At 31.7% G+C, this 17,547-nt stretch overlaps 1 protein-coding gene across 1 annotated transcript; it reads right to left on the bottom strand.

The window, feature by feature from the left end:
• Positions 1-10,617: 10,617 nt before the first annotated feature.
• On the bottom strand, positions 10,618-17,096 carry LOC118035602 (TNF receptor-associated factor homolog 1b-like). Its single transcript, XM_035041203.2, is given in 11 exon segments — positions 10,618-10,935; positions 11,441-11,553; positions 12,459-12,704; positions 12,707-12,809; positions 13,076-13,234; positions 13,345-13,477; positions 13,553-13,621; positions 13,730-13,818; positions 14,938-15,049; positions 15,876-16,098; positions 16,937-17,096. Coding segments are annotated over 10 exon segments (1,371 nt in total). The 5' UTR covers positions 16,054-16,098; positions 16,937-17,096; the 3' UTR covers positions 10,618-10,766.
• Between the last annotated feature and the right edge of the window lie 451 nt (positions 17,097-17,547).

The raw sequence follows: 17,547 nt of genomic DNA, 5'->3' as shown, positions 1-17,547 counted from the left end.
ATTCTATATAAATTAACAGAAAGGAGCATTGATACCATATGCATAGGGTGCTGATCTCTGTAGATTTTCCTGTTCCTTGTAGCTGAAGTAGGTGACTTGTAGTGCTGGTCATTTTCAATGCATTATAAGCCACTGTTATTCTGTCATATTCGTCGAGCATTATCTTCCAGCACTTCTATCTTTTTAGCAAAACGCGTATGGGCCAAAGAACCCAGTCTTGAACAACTACAAGTTAAATTTTTGTAATTCTAATTTCATGATAAAAAAATAATAATTCCATTCTGCATATAAATTGAAATTCATCTATTATATATATATATATATATATATATATATATATATACGTACCAAGCATACAATTACCATGAATGCCGCGTTATTAATTACAAAAGACTCTGTTTTCTTTCTTATATCAGCAATGGAGTTTTTGTTCGATTATTCATGATTTGTTTGTGTCATGGGGTTCATAAGATATTAATGAAAAGCTTATTTAAAGTTTTATAATATGCTTCTTCTTGGAATTTGTCAGAGATATCTTCAAATGTCAAATTCCATTATTTTGACATATTCCGAGCTATTTTCAATCAAAGGAAACTATTCTAGTGCATTGATGCTTGTCTTGAATATATTTCGCATGGGGTTGATTTTAGGAAGGTGAACTAAATTGTTGTTTGGACTGCAAAATTAATTTTTTTATTTATTTTATCTTTTGATCAATATGCAGGGAATCGTCTTCTTTAATTATAATGCTACAGTAAATTGTGTGTTTTAATTTATTCATTGTAATTGTGTCATCTCTCTCTTCTTTGTGAGTGAGTTTAGACTTGCAAGGAAGATTTAATTGTTTGCGTAGTATATTGATTTCAATTGTATTAAAAATGTAAGGTTATTTTGTTGTATTTTCCAATGAAATTATATAATGGACCATTATATGTTGTTTTTTATATTATTTTATTTTATTGAATTAAAGTAAAACAAGTTCGGCTCACTTGTTTGTATCTTAAATAGGTTGTGTTAAGCCTACATTCACAGGCTGGCTATTTCTATCCATTCTAGTAATTAATTAAATCTGTTTTGTAACTTCTTAATTATCTTAAATAACATATTTATTGAACTATTCATAAGAGAGATAAAAAAAAAAAAAGCTGAGTTCAATTCTATTAGACTAATAAAAAAAAGTTAGATGAATATGGTGCTTTTCTATAACCATAACTATGATCAAGGTTCATTAATTCTTTATTCATTTAATTTTTGTTTTTGGCAGTGATTAAAGGATATTTTGGGATTGAAAATGAGTTTATTGAAATAAAGGTTAAAATTATTTTTAAATAAAAACAAGTTGAAATGACTTTTTGAGAGTTAAGATAATTGGTGGTTGATTTTCCGGCCATTTGAAATTTGAATGTAACGAAAACTATCCAACAAGCGAAAGCTCTTCTGCCATAAAAGACAACCTACCCTCAATTTCTTATAGGCCTGCTCTAGAAAAAAAAAAAAAAAAATAGAGTTTGGCTGCTTCTTCTTCTTCTTTTTTTTTTTTTTTTTTTTCATTTATATTAATTTTTTAAAACTGTTTGGTTTAACTTTATTCATTTTTATCATGTTTTTTTTTTTTAGTTTCATAATACTTCAAAGAGATTAATATAATTTATCTTAAAAATATTTTCTCTTATATTTTATATAAATTAGTTGTATTTGTATTATGTATTTTTAAAAATAGAAGTCATTTGTTGTTAGCAATGACAATTAGTCTTTATAATAAAATAAATAAAAAACATATAAAATAAAAACAACAACGGGTGTAAAAATTTCTGCATGTGTATTTATCTTTTACTTTTATTTAGAAAAATAACTTTCCATGCTTTAATTTATAATTAGAGATAACAACTCAATTTTTGGTTTATCAATTTTTTTATTTTATATTATTTTTCATTTATTTTATGAAGCATATGAAACATCTTTTTGTTTCTCAATCAAAACAATATAATACATAAAAACATGTTTATAGCATAATTGTTTCTTTTTCTTGTGTTTAAAACTAACTTGAAATTTCTGTGTTTAAATCATGTTTATACCGTAGCGCTAGCATAAAACTATTAATTAACTAAAGAAATGTCCCCCACCAACAAATAAGCATAAATGGATAATACATATATTTATGCCTATTCCTTAACCTCCAATATCTTCAAGTTTTGAGGTTCGTCAGAGCATAAATTTCTTCTTGGAATTTGTCAGAGAGACATCTTCAAGCTTCAAATTCCATTATTTTGACGAATTCCGAGCAGTTTTCATCCATTTTGCATTTGAACTTTAAACCACATTGCATTTGATTCCATTATATTTATCTTCATAATCAGTAATAGTGCTAAGATATCAGCTTTGGAAAATCCGATTCTGAACCGCATAAAATATTAAATATAAAATATTTACAGCTAGCAGTCAAACTTACTCAAAATTGAATTGTTGAAAGCATATTTTAAACAACAGCCAATCTATGAACGCTACTTTAATTGAAAAAAAAACGCTTCGGAGTATAGTCAACTGGGGACGCATCCATCCCTCAAGGTTGGTTTATTTAACTGGGGGCAGAGGACAATAACGAAAAAATCAACAATTGTTTGCTAGATGCAATGTTTTTATATGTTAATTTGTTGGGGGGGTGGCTGCTATACGGCGACCAGGAGGTGTTAGTCACCATCGCCATGCATATAATTTCCAAAAGCACTTCCATAAAAAAATAGATTTGTTTGAAAGTTAAGCAAGGTTAGGTCATTTTGATGCTCCAACATTTCTAACGAAACGCATTACTTGCCCGTGGACTCGTCTGGGAAAGTAGACATCTAGTGTATATGACTAAACGAACCAAGTGCAGACATCATTTAAGAAATATATACTAGCATGATTTAATGTTTTAATCATAGCTATCATTTCGGAGAAGGAAAAAGTCTGAAGATCGTTCCAAAAAGTCATTTTTGGATAACAAGATGTCTCGAGGATGAGAAGTTTTAGTAGCAGTCTTACCCGTGTGCTGCCGCTAGCTGTAATTTTTTTTTTAAATAGTTTAGAAATGCAAGTTAATTTTTTTAAATTCAAAATATAAATAAAAAATTCACAAAAGAATCTAGTTAAATAAATTAATAATTATTTATATAAGTAAAAAAATTTATTAACAATAACTAAAAGAGAAACTAAAAACATTAAAAGATGAATATAAGCTAAGATATTTGATATCTGTAAAATGAGATATTTATTTGTTTGTATCTACTGAATTTGCTTATTAAAATCAATAAAAATAAAAATAAATACGGAACTGAAAACATTATGCAAGGCCAAATATAAGAGAAATATTATTTAAAAATAATTATTTTTATAAAATAAAACTCACCTGTATAAAATAAAAGGAATTATTCAAAAATTAAATGCAAAAAAATTATTTTTTTAAAAATATTTTATTCAAAAAATATCTACAAAAGGCACAACTTAAACCATGAGACCTAGGGTAAGCCGATAAAGAAGAAATTTAAGATAACTACAAAATCAATGTTTTTTTTTTTTTAATAATGTTAAATGTTAACATCATAAAAGAAACTGAGAAAAAAGGGATCCTGGACCTCATGAACTTGTTACCCATTTCAATATATTGGAAGCATCACAAATGAAAAAGCTCTAAAGTTTATTCCCCATCAAATCAAAGACTGAAAGATGAAACAAGAGAAAAAAAGCCACACAAAAATTATAATTAAAAAAATGAGGAAGAAAATTAAAAAAAAAATAAAAATTAGAGGGTATCAAAATTTTTTAAATTGGAGGGTTAATTCAACAATAATTAAAATTTAACAAAAGGGAATAAAATAGCATTGAGAACATAAAACAAAAAAGAGGTTACAGGGAGTGTGGAAAACTTCTTGTGTTAAACCATCTATTTAAAGTCTATCTTCATTTGGATCCGTCTTGGTCTCTCTTTTTCCCGAGGCATTAATAGATTTGGTATATCGGTATACCTCGTCGAAGATAGAGTAAAGATGTTGTGCAATTGATGGAGAAGTTGGCAACACCCTATTAGTTATAGCGCCATGAATCTTTGGTCATTAGGGATGGTGCTTCCGATGCCATTAGCTAGGGAAATATGGTGGTGCTAGCACCGTGACCATTGTCTATAAGAATGGAGGTAGCCTTATAAAAACATGCACTTGCATAAAATTTATCAATATCAAAAACTAAAAAAGCATGTGTGCTAGTACAAAAAGGGAGAGAAAGAAGAAAGAGGGTGAGAACATGGTAAAATTTCATCAATATCATTTAACACTTGTGGCAAGCAAGTGGGTCACACTGCCGGGAGATATAATTGCATTTATTTTTTTAAGATTTAGTTTTTATAATATTAAAGATATTAGGTATCATAGCCAGAAATCCCGACATTTTTCTTTTTCTCCCTTTCCTACTTTGGTTTTTTTTTTGCCGACTCATTCTATTGAATTGCTTGGCCTTTTATTTCTCAACGCGTTGGATCTATATTTAAGTTGGGTTAGGTTGACTTTGTACATTGAAGATGCATGCATAGGAGGTGAATTATTTTGCATGACATGCATAGCTGGAGAAGAGAGAAAAAGGCAGGCATGCTGAGGCTCTTTTTAAAAAAAATTCATGCACCGTCATTAGGTTGATTAAAATCCAACGTGTTTCTTAAGAAGGGACCCCGACGCCAATGATTAATAAAATTAGGCATAAGAAGATAGCCCATAGAATTTAAAACTAAGACCTTTGTGTGGTTTAATGGATTTGCTATACTCTTTTAGCATATTCTTCGAGCAACATCAATCATGATATCAACTAGAAAGAGATGATATTTCTAGTTCAAATTTTGTAAGTTATATTTTTTAATTCATATGTAAGTGTATACTCACTAGGGATCTTGAATTGACGAATTCTTTTTCGTAGTTGTGCTGTTAGAAGTGGTCACTCATCCATGGATCTCATCCAAGAATATATCAATGATATAAAATTATTATTTTATTATATAGAAAAAATGCATCCATATGATATCAACTAGAAAGAGATGATATTTCTAGTTCAAATTTTATAATTTATATTTTTTTAATTCAAATGTAAGTGTATATATACTCACTAGGGATCTTGAATTGACGGATTCTTTCTTGTAGTTGTGCTGTTAGAAGCGGTCACTCATCCATGGATCTCATCCAAGAATATATCAATGATATAAAATTATTATTTTATTGTAAAAATGAAAAAAAAATGCAGCCATGATATCGACACTAGAGAATGCCAAGAGTTGTTTGCTTTCTCCAGGTTTGTTTATGTCCGGCCGGTTTCTTAATTGTAAATCTGTTTGAATTTAAGCGTGTTTAGTTGACATTTATATGTAAAAATATGAACTACAATTACAAGCTGTAAAGATGATAAACATGGCCTCGAATGGCGACTTGCGACGGGGAAAGATTTGCAAGACAACAAATCAATTGGATTCCTAACCCCACACGCTTTGCTTAAAATTAACCTCTCCTAATGTTCATTGGCAAGATCCAATATCTTCTCTAATCATTCAAAATTATATTGTGCTTTTTTGTCAACCAAAGATTTTATAATTTGCTGGAGGGATTCAAATTTCATGCATGGATGGGAAAGGAATCAAATATGGGAAAAGAGAACTTTATAGATAATTAATTAAGTTGCGATGTGATATCTAATTATTCAAATTAATGGACGTCTCATTTTTCTTAAAGAAAAACTTTGCCTTTTCACACCTGACGTATTACTTTATTCCCGATTTGAGCACAAATCAATTAGTTTTATCCATTTCATTCCCCACATTAACATATTTCATGCCAAATTAAGTCTTCTTAGATTCTCTCTTTTTTAAAATCATTGATATCTTGAGATTTTTGGGACTCAGAGAGAGAAAATTTAGTTTATAGAGCCGATTGAGAATTGATAGAATATAAGGTGAAAACAGAAGTCAAATCATGGCAATAGCTGCTTTTTCATAACAGGATTTGGCGACTAATTAAGGTTCATGAAATGTATTGGTAAGATTTAGTGCTGCATTTTACGCACAGTCAAAATCTTGTTTCGAATTTCAGAATTAATACATTTTATGCAATCCTTTTCTTTTTCTTTTTTCATGAAATGGTTAATGGTATCCTAACGCTTTATAATCTAATTAATTTCTTGGAAGATTTGCTTCCCCGTACTCTGTTAATTAATTAATGTAGACGGTGTATCATACTTTTACTTCACGTTAGGAAGCAGTCTAAGGTGATAGTTATATATAAAAGTTGGTAGTGTTAATTTAGTTTTAAAGGATATGCCAAAGGAAGCATCTGTTCAATGATTAAGAACTTAGTCTAGAAAGTATATCGATATCTAACTTAACTGATCAAGTTCTAGATTTATTGTTTAAAAATCATTAACTTGAGTCTCATAAACTTCAAAGTTATTAGAGGTTTATATGGTCGTTAACTTTAGAATCCGTGGGATTAGTCGAGGTGCACGCAAATTGACACTGATACTAACGTTAATAGAAAAAAAAAAATTAGTCTAGAAGTTAGATCATTCAATTGAAATTTTCCTATTCAAAACATATACATCAAAATAATACAACAGAGTAAGTAGCTAGGGCTCCTTTTTAGCTTTACTATTTTAAAATCAATGGGCAGCTAGCAAAAAATAGTCAACTGAATAATATATAGAACTAAAATTAGAACAAGCTACTTCTTAATTATAAGTTCGATACACTTGTGTATCCTTTTTTTCCTTAATTAATTCAAAGTTTTGAATATACTCTTCCAAGAAACAAAAAAAATGAATACACTCTTATTATATGATTATCCAATTCCAGAAAGACTCGGCTAAAAAGAAGTAAGCATGCCAGCTTATAATTATTTGGCAGCACATACAAAATTCTAAGAGCTTCAGAAACATCCTTTTGTTTTTAGTGAAATTGCACCTTTTTCCATCTTTTTGACTACAGACGTGTGAATAAATTTGATACCATGAAGATCCACTAAGAAATTTGGTTATTCCTTGCTTGCGTGTGCTGAATGTTCTCTCTTTTTTGTCTCCTTGCCTGCGTGCTGTAATGTTTTTCTCTCTTTTGTGTTTCATTCAACACGGATTAGGTACACCACTCAGTGGCTATATGCATCTGATGGGACCAGTTTGAAGAGTGCTTGTTCATGGTGTCAATTAGAGCCCTAGCGTCGCCTTCGATTGACTCGAGCTTCTAGCAAAGTTTAGATTAAGGATACATGGCTATGTTTGATCGCTATGTAAGCTTGTTTGACAGTGTAATTATGGTTGTTTTTTATATAATTTTTCATGTTAAAATACATGTTAATGATGTTTATTTTTTTTAAAAAAATTATTTTTAACATTAGAATATCAAAATGATTTAAAAACACAAAAAACATATTAATTTAAAGTTAGTAAAAAAAATAAAAAAATTAAATTTTTTTAATTTTTTTTTTTTGAAACGGATAAATAAATAGGTTTTAGGTAAAAACGTGTGGCATATATGGATATATAGTCCAAGAGGATGATGCATTGGTTAAGAAGTTATAAAAAACATGTAAAAATCACATCTCCTATCCCTATGAACCACCACTCGGGTTCATGAGTTCCTTATTAATTGCATGTCTAGCCGAGATACTTGCGTCTGTCCAAAGTTTATCTAGCCTACTTTTAGAGAGCATGAATCCATATTCTTAATTATCATAAAAAAAAAAAGTGGTATAGTTGAAAAAATATCAATGTTAATGAAAATTGAATAAAAATGAGCAGGTTAGAGTTGAATACAAAAACCTTGGAAGGTCTAACCATAATTATCAGATTTGGCTCAAGGATTGATATGAAAAAAGGGTTTGAATTACTAGATTATTGTGTTACCTACGAGGTTATCAGATTAATTTGGGTTAATTATTTTATTAAAACAATGTTATTTTGTTTTTAATTTTTTTAAAAAATTAAAGTTGAAATTAATTAAGTCAATTAAATCTAAATCAACTCAATTTGACCAATTAAATTTTACCCCAATATCTTTTATAGTTTATCATGAAACCTAACCTTTATAGGCTCTAAGTCACAAATTTTTTAAATTTATTTGTCAAGTCGGGTTGAATTTATTGATACCTGGATTCAAAACTAAATTCTTAGAAAATTTATAACTATTGAGGAGACATAACACAGGAAGTGGAAAAGATGGTCTTATGTTCCTAAAAGTTGGAAGGAAATATATAGGCTGTGTAGAGCCAAGAGCTAAAACTAACGATCAAATGTAAAGGAATTAATTATTAAGTAATAAACTAAAATAGCTAGAGGTTTTGCTATAGCTCTTTTATTATAAGGAGTTAATTAAGTAATAAATTAAAATAGCTTATGGTTTTTCTATAGCTTTTTTTTTTATTGCAGCTCTACACCCATCTGCACTTTAGATCCATAGTGTTTGAGCATGGTAAAATACAATGTGATCCCTATAATTTTTATTTTTATTTTTTAAAATTTGATTCCTACCGCTATAAGTTTCTATGTTTTAACCTTTAATTTTTATTTTCCTCGTGATTTAATACTCAAATGCTGATCAGAAAGAAGAGAGAAAAAACATTAAAAATAAGAAAGGAAAGAAAAAGCTTCCAAACGACCATAATAAAACTAATCTTGTTGTTGGTAGGTTTTTCAGTATGTTTGGTATTGTCGTAGTTTTTGTAGTTGTGGTTTTAAAAAAATTATTTTATAAAAAGTACTTTTAATTGAGATTGGTTTGGTATTTATATATGTTTGGTTAAAACTGTGGTTGAAATTGAGGCTGAACAAAAAGTAGTGGTATAAATTAGTAACGTAAAATGATAAAAATGAACCCAGACATGAATTAAAAAAAATAAAAAAAATGAAAACTGAGAAGAGGTGGGGAGAGGGAATAAAAAAATAAATAAAAACAGAGTTGTCTCAAATTCTCTTACAGTATTTGACTCACTCAAACACTAATTAAAACGGTTTTTTTTTCTTAAATTAGCATATTCTAATTATGTTATATTTATAAACATGAAATTTAATAAATATCATTATTATTAAAAAAAACATGATATATTTAACATCACGCTTTTAAAATACAACTATTTTAAATATTATATTTTAAAAACAATTTTTTAAACACAATAACTTAAAATATCTATTTTGAAAGTGCAAAAAACAATATAAATGACGATATTTTTTTTATCTCATCAGTTAGAGCTAGCCGAAACCTGCAGAACAAAAAAAACTCAGCATAAAGATTCGATATTATTTTTCTTCCCTACCTCTATTATTTTTAGATGGGTTCTATCAATATCTTAAGGGGTTGTGACCAAGAGGAGCAACTAGTGAAAAGGAGGATGTTGGCGTGCAGGAGCTGCTGAAGGAGATTTTGTAACAGCTTGGCTAGATCAGGTTTGGTTGAAGGTGGAGTTGATTAAGCTATTACAAACATAGTGGTTGTTGTTGCTGACCACGGTGAAGAGGGGGAGGAGTTGTTGGCTGTCGGCTGGAGGATGGGAGCCTTTTGTGTTGTTGGTGGTGAGGAGTTGCTTGCCGTGAGTTTTGGAAGGGCTCGGAACGACAGTTGATGTGCTCTCCACTATTCACTTTGCAAAAATGAACAATGGAGTGGAGAGTGAAACGTAAAAATACAGAACGCTGGATGAGAAGCATGAAAAAATTGCTTTGCCAAAACCTGAGGTTAAATCTTATTTTTAGTTGGTCCCATAAACCAAACCGTAGCTTTATATATTAACCAAACACCATATTATCTGCGTTTGAATAAAAACGTAGCAGCTACCGCAAAGACAAATGGACTCTAGAAAGGGGAGCTTGATGAAGATGATTTTTCTTTTTAACAATGCTAAAAAACATAGATTAGAATTTGAAAAAATTAACTTTGATTCATATTGACTTTGGGTTTTAAACTCATTAATTGATGTTTTGGGATTGAAAATAAGGTTATTGATCTTATTAAGATGTTTTTTATGTTAAAAAATCTTAAGAATTAGGTTTTAAAGGTAAAAAAACTCGAATCCTATTTTTGTAGTTATCGAAAGCAACCAAAAATGGTTGTAGTGAATAATACATTATTAGCCAATATGAAAAACTTGTCGTCCATTTTACTAAATATGAAATCAGGATGGAATATGGGTTTCTTGTTATTTTAATAAATATAAAATATTATTTAAATAAAAAAGTGATTAACGTATGCCGTTTATCATAATGGCCAAACACCGGCTTTTGCAGCAGCATTTGAATCATCCCTAGCCAAACCCCTCAATTCCTAAGTAGCGCGTATGGTAAATAGACCTCTGGTTTGGAACTAGTGGCCTTTATTTTTCTTTCTTATTAATTTCCGTGATTGGCCTTCTAAATTCTCAAATCAACCATTCAATTTGTTTTTCTTTTAGATTTAGTCCGTACTCTTTTTATTGCTATTTATTTTATTTGAAATTAATTATAAAATTGATTTTTTTTTTAATTTCATCATTATTTGATTTTTTTATATGTTGAATTTAGTCATCATTCTTTTTATTATTGTCGCACCCAACATCATGACGGTCTTAAAAATTCAATGGAAAACAAACATAACAAATTTCTAGTGTCTGGTTCTTTATTAGAGAATTGTCTTGTTTAAGGAGTCATCATCAAGTATTATGGTTACTAAGAACCTTAACTAGTGAACATAAATTCTATGGTACAAGACTTATTACTTAAAAAAAACATATTATCACCTCTTAATCATCATCCTGCCTGAGACAAGCTTGTAATATCTTTTCCTTCTCAGTTGCTCCACGTTTAGCCTTCTGCCCACTTTCTGCAAGCCATGCTGCCTCTTCTTCACGAATTAGCTCTTCTTGCCTCTTCAAAGCAACAGCCTCCTGGTAGGAAACTTCAATTTTATGGCTACACGTGAAGGAGGCAAAAAAATTAGGCCACGTATGGATAACATCAATCAATACTTGTCGTGCCACAAAGATTCAGAGAATTGCTAGGGCAAGATGAGCAATACTCATTATGCCAACATATTGCATTGCTGTTTACAAATTGGTATTTAATTTCTTCACTTGCCAATATTTGCAATGAATTTAATACTTAATAATATGGAGCAGATGATAACATAAAATAAAAAAAGAACGGCTCCGAGGAAAAAAAAATGACTACAAAAATATTAAGATTTTAGCAAAGATGCTTGGACTTCTAATATAGACCAAATGGTTGTCTAGATGAAAACAACAAGGACTTCTAAAAACAGTGGAAGACACCAAATAATTGATCAGGTGAAAGAAAAGGTGCAAACAGCAGGAATATGGTTCTAGTGAGGTCTGGAACGGAAGAAATCTCAGAAGGATGAAGAACTAACGACCATTTTAAAAACAAAAACATATTTAATCAAATATCAGTATATTACTTAAAAATATGAGCGAGGACAAATATTTCCACCGTCCTGCGACCCAATTCTGTTAGACGCCTTTCATCACGTTCAATGGAATCCTTGTTGCAGTCCTCTCCAGAACTTCCATCCTGAATACAAATGCAAAAGGTTGTGAGAGATCATTAGTCACAATCATGAAGCATAAAAGTTACAGATATTGACAACCATCAAGCAAGGGAAAACAGCCAGCATTTCAAGCTCTTCTGAATCTAATCCAGTGTGCATAATAAAATCAACAATGGAATCCTTGTTGCAGTCCTCTCCAGAACTTCCATCCTGAATACAAATGCAAAAGGTTGTGAGAGATCATTAGTCACAATCATGAAGCATAAAAGTTACAGATATTGACAACCATCAAGCAAGGGAAAACAGCCAGCATTTCAAGCTCTTCTGAATCTAATCCATTGTGCATAATAAAATCAACAAGTATATGATATTACCACCGCCCCATCACTCCCATCACCATCAACATGCAGCCGCTACCATCATTTTTCCGCTGTAATGCCATCACCACCAATCTAAACCATTGTGGGTAGAAGATGTTGTATACCTTAATCTTTATTCTTGTTCTGTACGTGTGCTATTCCAGAAAACAAAATGTTACTGGAGAGATGCAAAGCTGAACTAATTGCAGAAAACCATTTGCTGGAGTGTCCAGAGTAAAATTAGCAAGAACTGCATACTGTTTTCTAACCTATGGTTGAAGCTTAAACACAATAAGCTACACCCATTGCCACCAATAAAGATTCTCTAAGATACAAAGCACATGAAACAATTTGTGAAATTGCCAAAGTCACCACTCAAATGTTTGAGTGCTCCGAGGAGACCTTAAAAGCAATGGCAATATGGACCAGCACTCATTTAAAAACAAACTACTAAAATTATTAAACTGCTTCAAAGTCCCACAGTAATTTTCATACCGACTACCTATAAGCATAACAGAATTCAGAAAAGATTCAAACTTTAGAGAATGGTATCCAGTACCCCAACCCACCTTTGTGCGGTTCTGAGGGCCCTTCTTGTCTTTTGGAGGCAATGGTTCAATGGCTGCCCTATCGAGTAGCAGAAGCACATCATCCACCAACACAAACATATCTTTTTCAACACGGACAATTGGAGCTGGCATTTCTTCAGCATCCAATAACTTTGCTCTCCCCTTCTTGCTCTTAGATTGGCCTTCAAGAGCCTTCAATCCACTATACAGGGAATCCATTACCAATGGAGATGTGACTTCCCCTTCTCTATAAAGAAATGCTTGACAACTACTTCCAGAATTACATCTGTTTTCTCCCTAGACATGCGGCGCCGGGTGTTTTGATCCATTCCCAACCAAAAACCACAAAAGCTGCAAGGGTTGCAAACACAATGCTATCACCACGTTAAAACTATACTGACCAGAAATACAAGTAAAATATGCCATAATTGCCACCAAAGGATAGCACAGAAAGGAAAGCTGTTAATGAAGGCCATAAATCAATAGTATGATGCAATCTCATAGGGCTACCAAAACACCACAGTTTTCATAATGTAGCATGTTGTGAAGTTAGGACTATTGACAACCATTCTGTTCAAATGCATTGAGTAACATACATTTTCAAAGAGATACAATACCTTGACCACCTATTTTTGTCCTCTATTAACTTCCCAAGTTTGCCCCATCTCTCTTCCACAAAACGCCGACAAATCTGCTCTACATTTGTCAAATATACCCTAACAAGTTCTCTCCTATACATGCAATCGAGGCAACGAAAAGGCCGATCTGCTTTCTCCCTGCAGATGAAAGTAAAGTCTCAGAATGGATGATCAGAAATATGAGAAACACCTACAGCACAATCACTAATAGACATCAAATATATATAAACCAGTAACTTATCAGACACCTGATGACTTGCACTTGAGCCTTTATAATAAGAGTGTCAGCAGCATCTAAGAACCCATCTGGCAATTTAGATAATACCATAAGTTTCTTCCATCCCCAGTCATACTCTTTCTTCCAGAACCGATGTAAGGTATCTGCAAATTTTTCTTTTAGTTAATAATAAATCAATGATTCCGTTACCAACTCCAGCCAATATTTAATCAACTAACCAGAATATTTTGATTTTTTTGGATCTTCATTCACCACAGCAATCGTAAACTGTGCAAAATGACTCCAACCTGGTTCACAAATAAAAGAAAATTACAAAACTAAAACCACAAAGAGAAAAAAACAAACAAACAAAGACCAGTAACTATAACCACAATTTCAGGTCAGTAGCGCCAAACCTGGAAGAAGTTTATCGTGGTTGGCAACACAAAGAAATAATGAAAGATGATTGCGGACGTCACAACCTTGGGGGTATATTAAAATGTACCTGTCACCATAAGCAAAAGGATTAAATCAACACTGTCATGGAAACTTTCCACATCATGCTGATTTTCTGCACATCAGCAGCATCAATGCAACAAAACTTGAGAAAACCTACATAACTGGAATGTTCATCAAAATCCATGCTCCATAATGTGAAAGTTGGCCTCTTTAAAATGAGAAAGTGGTTTATAAATCAGGCAATATGATAATTTTACTTTTTTCTTAATTAAAGTGCATGATGATTTATTTCACTTTTCCTTTATGAAAAGGAAGGAAAAAAAGATTCAAAATATCACCAACTAGCTACACCAAACAGATGGTGACCCAATAAACTCCTTTTGTTCACTTCAAGAAAAAACTTATAGCAGAAGTGTGTATGAAAAACAATGCATTTACCTCTGGATAACAAGTCTTACCAGATAACTAACTTGGTTATGTGCAATAGAACACACAAGTCATCTCATGGATATCTCTCTACCATAAGCACAGGTTAAGAAAAATGATTATGCATGAGGGAGTTATATAACAAATTTAAATAATGGCAGCAACTAAAAAGTGAATGTTTGTGTGCAGAAAAATATCCCTATGATGCAACTATATAATCAACTTTAATAAGATACATTACATGCACAAATATCATGTTGCGCCGCATATTTTAGACTTGTAGAAGTGAGAATTAATGAACCCTATGAATTGAGAAAAAAATCACAATTGTTTCCTCCTTTTTGGAACCCTGCTCTGACTGAGGAGATAAAGAAAGAAAGGGACCAATGTTTGATCCCACAACTCAAGTATAATGGTTTCATGTTCCAATCAAGAGCAAAGTGAAATATTTTTGGTTCTTGTAATGCACAAATTAAGAAAGCTAGCTTCCAAAATAAGCTTGTAGACACATTAATTTTTTTATTCATAGTGTGTGAGTTTATTCAAGCAATAAGTTAGAAAAACTAAATTTATACTCATAATGTGGGTATAAAGAATAAACTTAAAAAAATAAATATATTGTTGAAATATGTATATGCATGCAGATAATGTACATAAAAAATGACAATGGAGAATCAAACTGTTAGTTAGCTAAAAAAGGCGAGGAGCATGTGAAAAAACAATATGCAAAGCCCCATACCATTTGTAGCCGCCAACTTCAAATGCATTACTTCTAAGTTCTCTTTTATTAATCTGTGGGAATTTCTCTATCTTCCATGTATATTTTCCATATAACTCAGAAGGTTTTGGCCCTATAATGGAACAAAATCAGTTAGCAAACAGTTGCCTGGATAACAGCTTAAATGAGAGGGATAAGAAACAGAAGTAGCAATCATAATATCTAAGAGGAAGAGTTAGGCATGTACTCTGCAGAAGTGTGCGCGCTAATCTTAATTGGATAACATCTATTCAGTCAAGTTTTCTTGCAACAATTGGTACTGAATTTTGTTAATTTTCAGACTTGACCAAGTAAAAAACAGAAGAAGAAGAAACCAATCTGTTCATTGTTGCACTAAATGCTACCACATCCAATTGCAATCATATATGTTAACAAAAGAAACCTAATGTTGCACCTCCTTCCACAAAGTGATTAACCATTGTGTCGTGACACAGAGGCAATTGATTGCTATAAGAAGAACTCAAAAAAAAAGTAAGAAGTCGGTGAATGTGACTAAAAATTCATTTTAGTCAAAAAAATCTTACTGGAGGAACAATTGTGTCGTGACACAGAGGGAGGGAGAGAAGGGATTTCATGATTTTGGATATGAGATTCTTCATGAAATTCTTTTTATTTTTTATCATGTTGGTTTCAAGCTAGTTTTTGCAAGGTAGAAGGCTACAATAGTTCAGCGTGGTAGGTAGAGTTCAACCACCAAACGTAGGAGAATTGAGCCGGTGCATTATTCCTTATATTCCCAACAGCTTTTACACTCTAACTTCCAAACTCAGAGAAACAGAGAGCTACCAAGAGCATTATTGCGCTAACTGAAAAAAAAAATATACCAACCAAAACTGAAAACCAAAGAAGAATAAGAGAAAATACAGATACAATAAATCATATGGAGAACCAATGCATACCTCCATCATCGTCATCATCAGTGTCCCAATAAGGTGGTGAAGTTGATGGGGTTTCATTTTCTACCTGCTCAGAGGATCGCCATTCCGCCAACGCTTCACCTGACTGGCAACGCTGTCCACTTGAAATCCCCTCCGTAGACCTTCCAACTCCAGCTTCCTCACTCACAATCCCAGCCATTTCTCACTCCAAAACTCCTCCCCGACAATCCTTCAACTCCCCTCACTGCATCAAGAAAACCAATAAGAAAAAACAGAAATGTAACCCCCAAACAGAAAATTTCTTGGCCAACAATAGACACAACAGTTAAGTCGTCATAACTACAAACATTAAAAGGACTACTCATAGTAGTTATAGATACCAACAAAAATCACCCAAAATATGTACAAAAGATATTGCAAAACGTATAGATTTTGAGAAAGGAAAAACATACTAAGGTTGTTGACAACTCTTAAGAAACTTACAATTAAAAAAAATGAAAATTAAATTCTGCATCAAATGGGGCCTCATGAAATACAAACCTACACTCATTCGATATCTGTCAAGCTAAATATTTGCAATTCCCAAACACCACCACTGAAAGATTATTTAGCTTATTTTTTAATTTCCAACAATAAGAAAAACATCAATAAACACATTCATAACAACAAAGTATTTTTTTTTTTCTTCTTCTTTTTTTCTAATCAAATTCCATCGTCGATTGTATTGGAAATCAACCAAAACCCAATATTTATAATCTTCGAACTCAAAAACCCGTCATCAAGAAATTACAATCAGCGACAAACCCTAGTCTTTTTCGGTCAAAAATCAATCAACAGCAGCTCAATAACAATCGAAATGATTATGAAAAAAAATCAAAACCCAGGTTAATAAAAGTAAAAGTATCTCAGAAAAACCAATTGCATGAAACACACGCAAATTAAGAGAATTTAGAATCTGAGGCCTGAAAATAAAGATCGAATTCAAGATTCCCAAATACACCCCGATCAAAAAAAGAAGGTGAAAACCCGATTGAATATGAAGAATTGAAAACGACACCGTATAGATCGATGTCTATACAAACCTGAGCTTTGACAAATGGGGTTATAGTAGGCAAAGCTGTATGAGATTCTAGAGATAGAGATAGAAAGAGAGAAAGAGAGGTTCCAAGGAGCAGCAAAAGAAAGAAGTAAGAAACCAAAGGCGGAGCCCGTAAAGAAACAATTGTGATTTTTTTTATGCAACTAATACTGCTATTATTACTATTAATTTTTGTTTTTATTTTTATTTTTTATAAGTAATTTGTTTTTTTTTCCTTCTTATTTGTGTATACTATATACTAGGGGTGTTCACGGTTCGGTTCGGTTCGGTTTTAACCATAAAAACCAACCGAACCAAGTACCTCATATTTTTTAAATTTCAAACCGAACCGAACCGAATTCCGGTTCAAACCGAACTGGTTCGGTTCGGTTGAATCCGGTTTTGCAGCTAAAAAACCGGGAAATCTAATCATTAAATTAATGGGCTTTTTGACTTTTTTTTAATGGGCTTAAATTAAATTGGGCTGTTAAATTTTCTTGTTGGGCTAAATTTATAGGCTTTTTAATCAAAACTCTTTAAAATGTTATAATTTGATTAATTTTATTATAAGCTTTCTAATGAAATTAAAATATTGAATTTTTTTTGAAATGCTTA

Source organism: Populus alba, chromosome 16 (assembly GCF_005239225.2).
Source record: "Populus alba chromosome 16, ASM523922v2, whole genome shotgun sequence".
Taxonomy (NCBI): domain Eukaryota; kingdom Viridiplantae; phylum Streptophyta; class Magnoliopsida; order Malpighiales; family Salicaceae; genus Populus; species Populus alba.
This window is presented reverse-complemented; position numbering and strand designations above follow the sequence as displayed.